This window comes from Pteropus alecto, unplaced genomic scaffold (assembly GCF_000325575.1).
Source record: "Pteropus alecto unplaced genomic scaffold, ASM32557v1 scaffold108, whole genome shotgun sequence".
In the NCBI taxonomy this organism is placed as follows: Eukaryota; Metazoa; Chordata; class Mammalia; order Chiroptera; family Pteropodidae; genus Pteropus; species Pteropus alecto.
In genome coordinates, this window is record NW_006441946.1 from 201,966 (window position 1) to 216,491 (window position 14,526).

The 14,526-nt window shown below is 50.1% G+C and overlaps 1 protein-coding gene and 1 pseudogene across 9 annotated transcripts in view; both read right to left on the bottom strand.

The window, feature by feature from the left end:
* DIP2C (disco interacting protein 2 homolog C) overlaps positions 1-14,526 on the bottom strand; it is a 204,834-nt gene that overhangs the window by 59,468 nt on the left and 130,840 nt on the right. For 7 of the 9 annotated variants that reach the window (XR_003048439.1, XM_025051681.1, XM_025051686.1 and 4 more), the window contains 2 exons: positions 6,410-6,535; positions 3,814-4,023 (listed from right to left, as the gene is read on the bottom strand). Coding sequence is in view for 8 of the 9 variants with exons in the window: in XM_025051681.1 (XP_024907449.1) it covers positions 3,814-4,023; positions 6,410-6,535 (336 nt within the window). In the remaining variant the exon portion in view is untranslated. The remainder of the gene's footprint in view (positions 1-3,813; positions 4,024-6,409; positions 6,536-14,526) is intronic. The other 2 variants (XM_025051687.1, XM_025051684.1) reach the window with 1 other exon arrangement.
* LOC112485447 lies at positions 8,907-9,025 on the bottom strand (annotated as a pseudogene).

The following is a 14,526-nucleotide window of genomic DNA, read 5'->3' on the forward strand; positions in this document are numbered from 1 at the left end:
GCGTCACAAGCAGGGGACATCGGTGCTGCAGGAGCGAGACGGTGGCATGCCGCCCAGCAGGTGGGCGTCCTGCCCACTCTGCGCCTCACTGCCCACTGCGGCCGAGGGAGCTACGTGACTCCCCACCTGACATCCACAGGGACTTCATCGCCGCCGTCCTGCATGAGGCCCAGTCGTCTGTCCCTGGGTGGAGACCCTGTCCCTTCAGGAGCTCCAAAAAAGAATCTGTGAGACTCCTCTGCACGAGGTGTCAGCGGCCCGCACTACGTTCTGAGGCACGTGCATTTAAACTTGGAAAAAGCGGAAGTAACCGGGGGCGTCCTGTCACACGCATGGAGGGAGGGAGCAGGCTGGGAGCATCCCTACAAAACGGGAGCACAGCAGACGAGGGGCGGGGGTGTCTGTGCATCCCCAAATCATCACTCTGATTCTAAGCATAAAGTCCAAATACACAAAATTGGATTTGAGAGGTGAACACCCGAAGCACTGTAGGGGAAAAGAGACAGGATCAGCCTGCTCTGACGGCACCAACGGGGTGACGACGGCGCAGGGCAGCGTGAATGGAGGGACAGGGTCGGGGTGGGGAGGGGCCTGGACCTAGAGCAGAGACAGACAGGGAGAGGGCTCGCAGGACGTGAATGGCTGGATGCCCAGGATGTGGCCGTGACAGGACATGGGGGTGAGCGCTGAGGACGCCGAGGCCCTGCTCCTGCTCCCGACTGTGGGCCTCTTAGACAAGCGCCCTCAGGATGCAGGGTGGGCTAGTGGCCACTCCCGGAGGCACCTGGGACAGCAGACTGGTGAAGGACCTCAAGGTGGGAGATCAGCCGGCGGTTTAGGGAGCAGTGGGCAGCCTTGGAAACGGGGAGCGTGGGAGAAAGTGCCAGGACAGGGCGGGGAGCAGCAATCAGTGCCCCCAAGCCCGGTCCTCTGGCCTTTGTGGGGAGAGCTCCCCGAGCCTGCTGCCCATGGGGAGGCCCTGGCTGCAGGCTCTCCGTAGAAGGGCGGGGTGGTGGGGGGGCAGAGTGACGCCAGCCCCAAGCCATCACGCTGTCCCCGACACACGCTTGGCATTTTAAGACTGTAAATGTTTGAGAAGTATTAACAGACCGTAAAGGAACTCTGAGACCTTGGGTGACTGTCCATGAGTATATCAGCGTGATTTATCTGGCAGTGGCCAACGAAGCCCTCAGTGTGTGTTCCCCAGTGAAGCCGACCCAACCCTGAGGGCTAATGCAACCAGCCCATGAGACGTGAGTGGGCACCTCAGACACCTCGCCTCTCGCCAGGACCGATGCACGGGATCTGAGCGGTGTGCTTGCGAGGCAGACAGCACGCAGAATCCGGCACTCAGTCATGAGCGCCGAAAGGTGCCGGACACAGCTACGGCTGCCGTGAGCATCCGGTCAATGATAACGTGTCCCCAACACATGTGTATGGAACCCACACGTGACGGTGTCCCAGATGTGCCAATCAACAAAGGGAGACAGAGACCTGGCTGATAGACCTGTAGCTACAAAAGAACAAACAGCTCTTGTAGAAGACTCTTCGGTTTCCTGAATACACGATATCCGACTCTGAATGCACAACCGTGTTATCTATTCTGCTGTTCTTTCTTAGTCCAGAAATTACTGAGTTTCTCAATTTCCCCACTTCCATGTAGAGAGCTAATTTCTAGAATACCTTACAGACAAGCCTCTTGAAGTTTAAAGCATTCTGCTAGTTCTGGGTGCTCTAAGTCGTGCCCCTGCCCTGTGGAGGTGGGCGAAGTGTTCTGGAGGCATCGATCTTCTCTTTTCCAGTTGCCTTAGAATGTCATGTGCACAGAGGTTCTGACTGAGCACTTCCTGAGAACGACCCAGACATTCTGGTTCTCACTGTGAAGCGAGGGCATCTCTGCACCTGAGGTACAGGGGCCATTGTCAGGGCAGGTCTCGTTTTCCTGCATCCAAGTGGGCAGTGGTCAGTCCTCGGTATCTCAGGATGGGATATCTTGGTGGCCTGTCAGCGTCTTAAGTGTGAAAGCAACATCATACCCCACGAGACGCAGCAGCAAGCAGAGCCGCAGGGGGGGACTGAGCACCGCATGCCAAAGCTGCCTGACCCGGGGACACCTGAGCTTCTGGACGAGAACCCACGAGGACTTGGGTTTCCCTCCACCAACCACAGAGAGGAGGAACATCCCACGTTGCGACAGCCACTTCCACCTTCTGTGGTCTTTTAAGCTTCTGCTTTCTTCCCCTGGGGGGCAAAGAAGTGTCTAGATGTCACCCGAAACCTCCCCACGGGGTTAGAAGCACAGGGTCATGGCTTATTTCACCCTAAATTCCTACGTCAACACACACACACATTTTTTTATTTGTTGGTTCTCACTGGTCTCAACAAAAGGTCAAAGGCTGCCAATTCTCTGACTTCATAATTCTTTTGCTGTGCCACAGGAATAAAGGATTTTCATTTTCATTTTCTCGTTTTATTATTTTGCCATAGCTTTACATTTTTTTCAAATTGACGGAAAATTCCCAGATATTCTAGGAACTTATCTTTGTGCCAAAATAGAAATTACTGAAATGCCACCCACTGTAAAGCTATATTTAGGTTACGCTGAGACCTGTGCATCCCTTCAGAGTACGGGCAAACTGAGTTCCCCGTGCAAACTCGCCAAGGGAGAGCCGAGTGCAGTGACTCATTTGTTCAGAACTGTGTGTTTCTCCTGTAAGATTCTGACACGGCCAGGAGGAGAACCACACGCTTCCAGGGCGGGCGTCAGTGGCAGCGGTGAGGGGGCCCCAGGCCGAACCCTCATGCAGGCGCCAGGCGAAGCAGCTGCAGGACCTCAGCTGCTCTCTTCGCTTCCAAACCATGGAGGAGGAAACTCTATCATCTAAAAATACGAGTGGCTACACATTTCCATTTGTTTTTTAACTCACCATGACTTCAAACAGAGGCCCTGGGCGCACACTAACCGGCGTGCGAGCTTCTGAACACACTGAAAGTTAACGGCACCATTTTGCATTTAAGTGTTACTTTTAAAATTTTGGAGAGACTTTCCTAAATTCTTTTTTATTCACAACTGTTCTGAGGGACAAAGGTAAGAATTATTCTTTTTCCATGAGAAAATTAAACCAAAAAGAGGTGGCTTCTCACAGCAGCCATTCCTGTGAGAACCCAGAGCAGACCTCCTCTGCTGACCGCCGCCCGCACGCACCGGGTCTCCGTCCTGGTTCCACCAAAATGCTGAACATCCTGATCCCGTGCAAATGGTCTCAACAGACCTGGGGCTCACGTGCGCCCCTTCCGCACCAGACGAGGACTCATTTCCGTGGCAAAGTGCGTGCCACACACGAGTGGGGGTAAAGAGTGTGCACCCCTGTGACCCAGCCGCACTGCCCACTGGGTCACTCCTCCTCCTGGGATTCTTAACCTCCTTCTGCCCCCATTTCCAGACGTTTTGGGCAATGCCTCTTGACTCTGTGCTTTCCCAGGACAGAGGATCCCACGCCCTGCAGAATCCACACGCAAACCGAGGGGCAGCACCCAGGATGTCCGCCCTGGGGCGGAGGCAGCAGCGGTCACAGCCCCGGCCCCTTCACGTGCTGGAGTCCGCACACGCTTGCCTGACAGCCCTGTCTGGAGCGCATTTCAACGTCAACCAGAAGCAACGGCGACACAGGTGCGGCTCCGGCCCTCTGCTGAGCCAGGCGTGCCCCTTCTCCAGCAGACACTGGTGCAGGGTCTGGGACGGTGGGGAAGCCGGGGACCCTGACGGTGGGCGGGCTCCGGGCACGGAGTGCGCGGAGACGGGCGCTCACTCACCTATGTGTGTCTGGGCCATGACATCAGCCAGCCGGTGGGCGGCGCCGCTGCCTCCACTCTGGGTGGACGAGGACGAGGTGGTGGAGGTCGTGGAGCCGTGGATAGCCTGGCTGATCCAGTGTTCCATGTTGATGCTGCCCTGGCTGGAGGTGGGCGTCCCCTGGGAGTCACCCTGCACTGAGCCCTCGTCGTCCGAGCCGGAGGAGGTATCTGCGCAACACGGGAGAGGGGACGGGAGAGGGGCGGCAGTGGAGCTGGCGGGTGCGCCCCGCCACCCCGCTCCCAGCCCTGGAGCTCACGGGCGTCAGAGTTGTTCATTTCAGTCGAGAAATGTCCCACCTAAAACACCTCAAGTGAATCGCGCTAGGAAAGGTTTCTGCCATTACCGTCTCGGGCAACCGCATGCTCACAACCCTTCTGCACTCAGCATTTTGGGAGGAAACCACACGTGTTCTCTCGCACACGTGCCTGGCGTGGCGGTCGAGGGCAGCATGTGCTCAAGATACTGACCTGGCACGTGTTTCAAAGGGACAGTGTCTGTGGCCCTCGTTTAGTCCTGAGCTGGTTCTCTGAGCTGAGACTGACTTCCATGCTCAATCTGAGTGCAAGACAACCACGTGCCTCCCCAAACGGTGAACCGGGGGAAGGGGGCGCGCCGCCGCAGGAGCCCCGCCCCCTACTCTGACCAGCCGCTCGCGCCACAGCCTCCGCCTTTGCCTAGGACAATGACTGTCACGGCACACTTTGCGGACCACCTAAATGTATTCGCTATTACATTCGATTCCTATAAAAATGTTTTCAATATTTTTCTGTGAAAATCATGTATCTCGGATTGAGATTAAACATCACTTTTTTCATTTACGTTAACGAAAATACTTTTCATTTAACAACTTTTCTCTTAGCAGCAAGGTTTCCGAAAGGAAATCACTGATGGACTTGTTAAACTTCAATTTGATCATGACATTCAGGATCCTACCTCTACGTGAGTTACATGAGCCAAGAGGGAAAAACGGTGTCAGTTCCTCTAGAATGTTTAATGAGAACGGGAAATGAAAGTCTGTCTTAAATCGAGATGCAGGACTTTAACACAACAGTATTTATACAGGATGTTTACATAGATATTTTGTTATTGTGACATGACCTATGCTGTCTGGAAACTTTTTAAAGTTTCGTTTTAGAAATTTGTTAGAAAAGCAACAATATTAACAACTTGACAAATTCTCTCCCCCTGCCTTGCATTTTAAAATAACTTAGAATTATAATTCGCATAAAAATGAAATGTACCCAATTTTTTGTATTCAAACCTAAGCCTTTTTTCAACTTTTTTGTTGTGGTAAAATACACGCAACATAAATTTACCATCATAACCACGCTCACGTGCAGTTCCGTGGTATAAACACTTTCATAACATTGCACGGCCATCACCACCACCGTCCCATAGCTGATTTCATTCTGCAAATCTGAACTCTACGCCCATTGAATAACAACTCCCCATTACCCCTCCCCAACACCTGGCACCCACCACTCTACTCTCTGTATGATTTTTACTATTCTAAGTATCTCACGGAAGTGTAGTCGTATAGTATTATCTTTTTGTGACTACTGATGATTTCTCTGAGCATAATGTCCTCAGTGTTCGTTCGCGTGCAGCCTGTGCCAGAATGTCCTTCCTAAGGCTGAATAACATTTGATGGCATGTACACACCACATTGTGCTTATCCATTCATCTGCTGGACACTTGGGTTGCTTCCATGTTTTGGCCATCATCAACATCAGTGTACAAATACTGGAGATCCTGTTTTCAATTCTTCTGAGTATATATTTAGATGTGGGGTTGCTGGGTCATACAGTAAGTCTATTTTTAATTTTCTGAGGAACCTCCACACTGTTTCTCATAGAAGGCGGCACCACTTTACGTCCCCACAAATAGCACACGAGGGTTCCCTTTTCTCCACGTTCTCGCTGGCACTTGTAAGTTTTGGCTTTTTGATAGTGGGCATCCTAAGGGGTTAGGTCAAATCTCATTATGGCTTTTATTTGCATTTCCCTAAAGAACAGTGACATGAGCATCTTTTCATGAGATCATGGCCACATGTATGCCTTCCTTGGGAAAATTTCTATTTAAGTTCTCAGTCTTAAGACTTTTGAGAAATGCACACAGCCACATACGCATGCCTCACCCCGAATGCGCCCTCAGACCCTCGACTGTCCGTGTTCCACTCCCCATCCCAGCTTTCCACAGCAAAACTGCAGACCACCAGCCCTCCTGACAGACACACCACCCCTCCTGACAGACACAAAAGTCCTCGAGAAATGCTAGCAGACCGAATCAAGCTACATGAATATAATTTTATGAGACTTTCAGTGTACTGTAGCTCTGAGGCTTGAAGGTTCGCACTTTTACACAGACGTGACGATGGGTCACCTCCCTCCGCGTTGAGTCAGGGCGCACATGCCGTTTCTGGATCCCGCGGTCACAAAACTGGAATCAGAGCACCGCTGTTTTACAGCTAAAAGGCGGCAGCGGCCGGGCCGGCGCGATCGGCTCTGAGGCGCGCTGCCTGCGCTGCGGAGCGGACGGAGGGCTGCTGCTCACCTGGAGGCGTGTAGGCGTCCATCGAGGTCTGCACGACCAGGGACCTGCGCTTGGAGGGCATAGGCACTGCCATCTTCCTTTCTTTGTGTTTCGCAAGCGCCGCCTGAACAGCTTCTGTGTGGACGTCTAAACAGAAAGAGAGCTCAATGACCCCATTGTTCGGGGACGTCCCGAAGGCCACATGCTGGTCCCTGCTCGCTCCGGGCCTGTGGACGAGTTCATCCTCCGGCAGGGACTGTCACAGTGCACGGCTGGGGAAGGAAGGGAAAGCGTGAACCCGCTGGCTGGGAGCCCGGGCAGAGGACATGCAAGTTCCCTCGCAGACCGTCACTCGCTTCACGACCCTCGACTCTGCATGAACAGCACTTCCTGGCTGCACACGGCTCTGTGACGTGCCTTTTCTTAGGGTGGGTGGGCCTTGACCTTTAGGTACTTCTTCAGTCACACCCACAAGTCTCAGAACTCCTTCTGGTGCTGAGGGAGGTATGGTCACCGTACAGGTCGTCTGCACGGCTTCAGCTGACACTTACCGCTCACTCAGTCCCGGCTAGTCACTGTGGGTGTCTGGGGACTACTAAGCTGTCACCCTGACCCCACAACTGCTACTCGCTGCCTGATATGAGGCCACATCCCCGGACAGGTGCTGGGATGTGAGCAGCTCACGCTCCATCGGGTAGAGACAGACCACGGTCGAGAGACAAGAAAGAATGGACATGGGGACACAGGCTGATGGAGCAACAACTTCGCCCCAAGACAAAGGCTGTGCTCTCCTCGAGAAGTCGAAACAATAAGGGGGAGTGAGCACACAGTCAACATGGGGTGTCCAGGGAGAGGGCGACTGGCTCGAGGCCCCAAAGTGCAGGAGCAGAGGAGCTGGCAGCGCAAACGGGGCCCGGGGCCGGGCATGCAGGACAGGACAGGACAGGGCCTACACGTCGCATTCTCGCCAGGCACCAGGGGCCCTACAGGGACAGCATGAGCTGCTTCCACTGGGTGGGGCTATCTGGCTGCCGTGAGGCCTGCGAGAGACCGAGAGTGGGTGCCAGGAAGCCGGGGAAGGCGCGGGCACGCTTACAGCCCACTCGGTCCTGGGGCGGCGCGGGGTTCTGGCCTCACAGGCAACGATGCACAGATAGCACGCCCTCCCCGGTCGCCGGTCTGCCAAGGGCATGGCCAAGCTTCCAGCTCAGGCCTGGTGTCCCCAGGCCAAGACTCTCCACCCCGAGCCGCGCTGCCCAACTGCCATCCCATGACAGCCCCACCCGGCCGGCACGTCGCAGGGGGCCGGTCACATGCCGCCCACGTCCCTGAGTGAAAGCTGCTTCACTGGGACCCAGCCGCACGTGCAGACGGAGGCTGCTGGGCGCTGACGGCGGAGCCGAGTCGTGGTGACAGCCCGCGAGGCCCAGAGTGCTGAGCGGGCCTGCCGCCTGCCTGTCTCAGAGCGCACAGCCGTGCACCGCTCCGACCCCAAGCGCCGCTGCGGCAGAGACTGAGCCCTGGACTCTGTTTTAAACTCCGATGCAAAGCCGCCGAGTGAAGGACTCGTTCACGGCCCGAAGCCGAGGAGCTCACCGGGAGCTGGGAGAGTACTTAATTCTCCGTACCTCAAACACGCTCGCTCCATTTCATATGTCCCACTTCCAAACTTTTGTATATAATTTCAAATTACAGAAAATGTGCAAGAAAAGTACAGAGAATTCCCATAAACTTTTACCCACATTCATGATTGTTCACATTCGCCCCACTGCTTTTTCTTTTAGCTCACCATCAGAAAATAAATAGCAGACACCATGCTCCTCTATACCTAACTATTCCAATGCGTTTCCTAAGAGGCGTTATTCTCTTAAGTCACGTAAATTCTCAAATTCCGGAAACGGAAGTTACAGCACTGTTACCTAACGCAGCTGTCCCAGGACCTGCCTTCGCAGCCGCTGTCTGTGCTGGGCCCCCGCAGGCGCACGCGCGCAGTGCAGGGTCTGCCAGGAACCTGGGTGGAGTTCATACTCGGACGTGGGGGCTCCTTGCTCGGTGGCTCATTCTTGCCCAGGTTTTCCAGCTGTTCTGACACATCATTCCAGTAGTCCATGGCTTTCGGGAGTCCCACGCCAAGGCGCGTGGGGAGGACCTCCACGGCGCCTGGTACACAGGAAGACGGCCAGGCGACGGCCCTGGGCATGTGCCGGGCCACCCGCAGCCTCCCGTCTGCATCTGGAAGGCGAATCCCAAAGGGCAGCCACTCGGCCCTAGGTCATTTCACATCATCACTCACTGTTCACCCACCAAATGAATGTGTACCGAATGTCTACTGTGGCAGGCTCTGCTCTGCCATAAATTATCTCCACTTTCTTTTTGATTTTTTTTCTTAGTTAATCTAGTTGGAAGTTTAGCAACTATACTGATTTTTTTTTTTTTTTTTTTAGGCGAGGCAACCCTTGGTTGACCTCACAGATTGCAAGGACCTTGTCAGTTTAGAATCCCTTATTTTTATTTTTTACGCCTACAGCACCTGGTCTTCCTAGGTGGTCTCCCATCCAAGTACTAACCAGGCCTGACCCTGCTTAGCTTCCGAGATCAGACGGGATCGGGCTTGTTGAGGGTGGCATAGCCGTAGACAGATCTTTTCAAAGAAACAGCTTTTTGGCTTCTTTGATTTTCTTTATTGATTTCTGATGTTTTCAATTTCATTAGTTTTCTTCCAACTTTTATTATTTATTCTCTTCTTTGGATTTATTTTGCTTTTCCTAGTTTCCTTAGACTGAAGCTTAGATTACTGACTTTAGACCTTTCTTCTTTTCTAATATATGCATTCGGTGCTATAACTTTTGCCTCTAAGCAATGCTTGTGCAGCATCTCACAAATTTTGATCACTTGTATTTTTATTTTTTTAGTTCAAGATACTTTCAAATTTCCTCTATGACTTTTTCTTTGATCTACGTTATTTAGAGCATGTTGCTTAATCTCCAAGTATTCTTTATGCAGATGTGAGTATCTATTCACCTTCGGTCCACCGAGGAGCTCCACATTTTTAAAATCCTTTTGGCATTTGATAAAACACTCTTTAATGCTATCTGCAATTTCTTACTTTTAATAAAAATGTGACAGCTGTCAAAAATGCACTAAAATATAAATGGAGATTGAACATGTTCACTTTCCACCTTATGGGCAACTTTATATAGACTTGAAAATTTTCTTCAGTTGTTTAGTAAAAGTGAAAGAGAAAGGGTTTTTCCTGCCACAAGATATAATTTTTTTTAAAAATATAAACAAGCATAACTTACACCACCCTTCATCCTGGTTACTGCCCGATTGCCAGCATCTCCTCAAGTTCTGTCTCGGAGCCCCATCTCTCTGCTCACATCATCCGTCCCCAACTGTGGGGCAGCGCTTTGCCCACCGACCTCAGGTCTGATGGATCGAAGACGGGTTGCTGATTTTCCATTCGTCAGGTTTTCTCTGGTGGTGAGGACTTTCATGCTTCCACGACACGCTGGCATGGAAACCAGTATTCATCCTCTATTCCATTTCGACTTTATTATCTTCTCATTTCTCCTTTCTGTGGACTTATCAATATTCCTTTTCTAACTTTTTAAGTAAAATCCTTATTTCTTCAATTTCCAGGATCTCCGCTTACCTAATATAAATATTTTAGGCTATCAATTTCCAAGTACCATTTTGGTCCACTGCACGGATTTTGATTAATCACTTTTTCACCTTAAACATACAGGCTGCTGACAGGTCCCTGCTTCCAGCCAGGAACCCACCCCGCCCAGCCACGCCCCCTAACTGTTCCTGGTACACCGACATCTCTGAAATGCACATCTGACTGCGCTGGTGTCTGTTTAAATGACCAGGCAAAGATACCCTGACTGGGTTCATTTTCATTAGCTTTGGACGAACAGACCTCACTGACCTGTCTTCACCGCGTCCCCCACCTTTGCCCCCACTCCCGCACAACCTTGGCCCTGGAGAGCTCTGTGAAGAATGTCCCTTTGTGCTGGTAGCTTCTGTATCTGCAGTGCCCTGTGGAGGAGACTCTTGCCTAAAATGTGGCTAGTGAAACAGAAGAAAAGGAACTTAAATTTTCTTTAATTTTAATTGATGTAAACACAAAATGACCCATGTGGCTTTCGGCCGCTGTGTTGGACAGTGCAGCTCTACGTGAACAGAGCCTGTCTTTCACGGGGAATCGTTAGTTGAGTATGTGGTCTGATTTGTACTTTCTTCTTACTCTAATGTAAGAAGAGTTTCTGATTTGTATTGGAATAAATAAATAATTGAGTTGTTCAGAGAGAAGACAGGTTATAAAGAACCACATTTAAATCAGTAAATTCAAGTTGAATAGAAGGAAAAACCCTTCTCAACCTAGAAAATTAAACTTTAGCATCAAAGAAGAACTTGCTATAGGGTAAATAAACTCTTTAGAAGCAAACACAATATTTTCTATATTTTTGCCTTGCCTTCAGAGCACAGCAGAGTACTCAGCATACAAAATTATTTGCACATTTGTTGAATGAATACTAGGATACAAGTCTTTGTTCCCAGAAGCTAAACATTGTCATGAAACAGACTTTAAACTCTTGTCAGCATAAAATCAGCCTCAGGAATGAATTCAGATATACAAGTTTTTATTTCATGTTCTCTCTCAATTAAAAAAAAATAATAAAATAAAGAACCAAATTTTTACAAGTCTCGTAACATTGATTCTGACTCAAAGAATGCTTTACGCTCTTAAAAATTGCTGACAACCCTTAAAAGTGTTTGCTTATGGGGGTAATACTTTGATATTTGCTGTATTAGAAAGTAAACTTTAAAAGTTTTGAAACACAGGACTTCACAGTCACAGTTTCACTAGCTGTCAGAACCCTAACCTCCCCTCATCAGGCAGCCTCTGGAAAAACCGACTGTACACTCGTGAAAAAATGAGAGCGAAAAGGGCAAGTAACAAGTGGGTGTTATTCTGAAGACAGTCTGACCTCACAGACATCCCTGCTGGGGTCGGGAGACCCCTGGGACCCCTGGGCGCCTCGAGCTCACCGTCCTGGTGGAGGACAGGGCTCCGTGACATTTTCCCTGGAGTGCGGGGGGAGGAGTCCGCACGGCTGACCTGAGAGGCAGCTGCCTTGTCCACGTGCACACACAATGTAACGTATCGTTTTTACTGTTTCTAAGCTCATAAAAAGACAAACATATTGCGCTGCATTTTGGTTTTAATATTCTTTGTCATAGTCAGCCTTGCTTGGAAAGAAAAACAACACAAATCTCTAGGTTCTCTTTCCTAGGGTTTTCAGTTGGGGGAGGGGAAGGGAGTATTTAAAAATAGCTAGAGTTTCTAAAGCTCTAATTTAGACTTTATCAAGTAAAAGTAATAAAGTGCCTAATATAGAGCTTGACATTTTCTAGATGCTCAGTAAACACCTGTTCATGATTCATCCACTTTCCGAATCAAAGTTTCCAGACGAAGTTATGTACATAGAAGAGAGGGGCAAATGTCACCACGAACCCTGTGGAAGTTCATCACAGCGTCAGGCTGCAGGCTCAGGAACGAAACGGAAAAATGGTGCCAGGAGAGGTTAAGTTTGAGGCTATACGGTTGACTAGATTGTTAATTAGGTCAATCATCTAAAAGATAATAAAATTACTTCTTGCTGATAAACTTTGGTCCTTGAAGCAACCAAAGGAACTCTACTGAAAATTAAGTGGTCAAAGAAATTTAGAAAGCAAAATTTCCTGAGGGCCACAAAACTCTTTTGAATGTCTTAAATCTTCTAAGCTGGCTCGGGAGAAAATAAACCAGAAAATCCTGAAACATGTACACTGGTAACAAACTACAAGCTAAGGTTTCGTATTGTGTTTTTAAAAACAACGTAAGAACACAGACATCATTACGACTAGATTATACTGATGACAGGACAGAGCACCGAGTGAGCCCTCACAGCAATCCACGGGCCCTTTTCTCCTTTCCTGTACGGTGGCTGCCGTGACATGCGTGTGTGTGTGGGGTGGGGGTGGCACTGGTTATAGAAAATGAGAACCCCAACTGAGATTTCACAAACGTGTGGAAAGGCTCAATGGATAGGCTGGTTGTACATGCAAATTAAGCAGTCATTATTCAGAACTGAGAGGAGTAAAAATTTTTGAAAAATAAAAGTGTATATGAAATTCATTTCCTGTGCCTTACATCAAGATCCCCAAGCCCCAGGCCACAGACCAGTACAGGTGCTAGACTGTTAGGACCTGGGCCACACAGCAGGAGGTGAACAGCAGGTCAGCAAGAGAAGCCTCATCTGTATTTGCAGCCGCTCCCCAGCGCCAGCATCACCGCCTCAGCTCCACCTCAGATCATCAGGCACTAGATTCTCATAGGAGCACCGGCCCCTGGCGCCAAAAAGTTTGAGGACCACTAACTTACATGACACTTCAAGGAATGTCTACATGAATTTCCATAGGGATTCTCTACATAGACAGTGAAGAGCTGAGGCAAACCCCCCAGCTCCAACCTACAAGCAGAGACCAGAGACCACCACCTACGCAGGTGCACCACCTGGACACCTCAGAGCCACCTGCTTCTCTCTCTCCCACAGCCCTATGTTACTTATCATATCTCAGCTCTCACTGGCACTGGCTCATCCCCTAAACACACACGGCCTCAGGCATCTGGGACTCCTCCCTTTCTAATCCCCACTCCCCAGTGCCACCTACCAAAATCATCTCCAAACCCGAACACTGCTCCGGTCATGCCCAAATCTCCAAATGGGGATCTTTCAGATAAAGTCCAAATTTCTGAGCATCGTATATGAAGATCTTAAAATCTGACCCCTCCTACAAAATTACTTGCTTTTCCCCAACTGTACTATGCTCTCATCTTCCGTCTGTCCATCCTTCCAAAACTTTTAACCAAGCAATATTTTAGGTGTTTGCATGCATGAATAAACAAAACAAAGACCCTTGTCTTTGTGGACCTCGCATTCCTAAAGTAGATGGGTAAGCAGGTTATGGTTGATAGGTAATAAATGGAGAGATGATAGAAAGATGGATGATTGACAAGTAAATAGATAGATGGTTAAGAGACAGCTAACTAGATGGCTAGGTGACCGATACAGGTAGGCAGGCAGAGGACAGATGGATAGATTACTGACATAGGTAGAGAGAGAGATGACTGATGGACAGATAGATAATGGACAGTGTCGGGGTGGGAAGTACAATGGAAACCAACGAACCAGGATGGGAAGTGTAGGGACTGTGTATGAAGTGATGCAGAGCCTTTCCATTGGAACTGGGTGGTCAGAGAGTGCCTCGCAGGAGCCAGCACACCTGAGCAGAGCCCTGATGGGAGTGGGGAACCGGCAGTGTGTGTGCAAGGGGAGACGACGGGCAGAAGGGACAGGCAGTGTGAAGCCGCCCTCCGTTCTCCTCCTCAGTGTCCCCACAGCGGGGCGCTGGTCCCACAACCTCTTCCACCTTCAAAGACCAGAGGTGACATGCACATGAGTGAGACGTACCTGAGGCCACCACCCCGGCTGCATTAACCTCTCTCAGGCTTTCACTGTCTGACCACCTGTCCTTCCCACCCCCTAAAATAACCAGGAGTTGCAAAGCACCGTGCACCTTATCGAAGGCCATAGAAACATCAGGTTTTATCGTCCCCGACCTCTCACGTGAGGAAACACCAACGGTGTAGGAAACCGACTGTGCTGGGGCCTGATTTCATCTCAATCTAAAAGGTAACACAGTTACAGGTTAGAAACGGACACAAGGTCTAATCTTCCACGTGCTAAGAAGCCAGATGACAGGGCCGGACGAAGCTAGACTGGCACCTGCTCTGACAAGCTACTCGCTGTGAGACCATCGACAATCATATTCTTGCCTGAACTGTCATTTTCTCATCCACAGAATGAAAGTAAGACTACTTGACTACTTTCTTTGAGAACTGAAGATGCTGACAACAGTAAACGAGTCCACGTGTCTACTGTACGTGAATCTACGTGTCTCCGTGTACATGCGCATACCAAGTGTTAGCGCATTATCAAGACAGAGGAGCTGGCGGGAGCCGCTCATGGCACGCTGACAGCACGATGTCTGTGCCCCTGCTGTCCCAATGATTCCAAAGGGCCCCT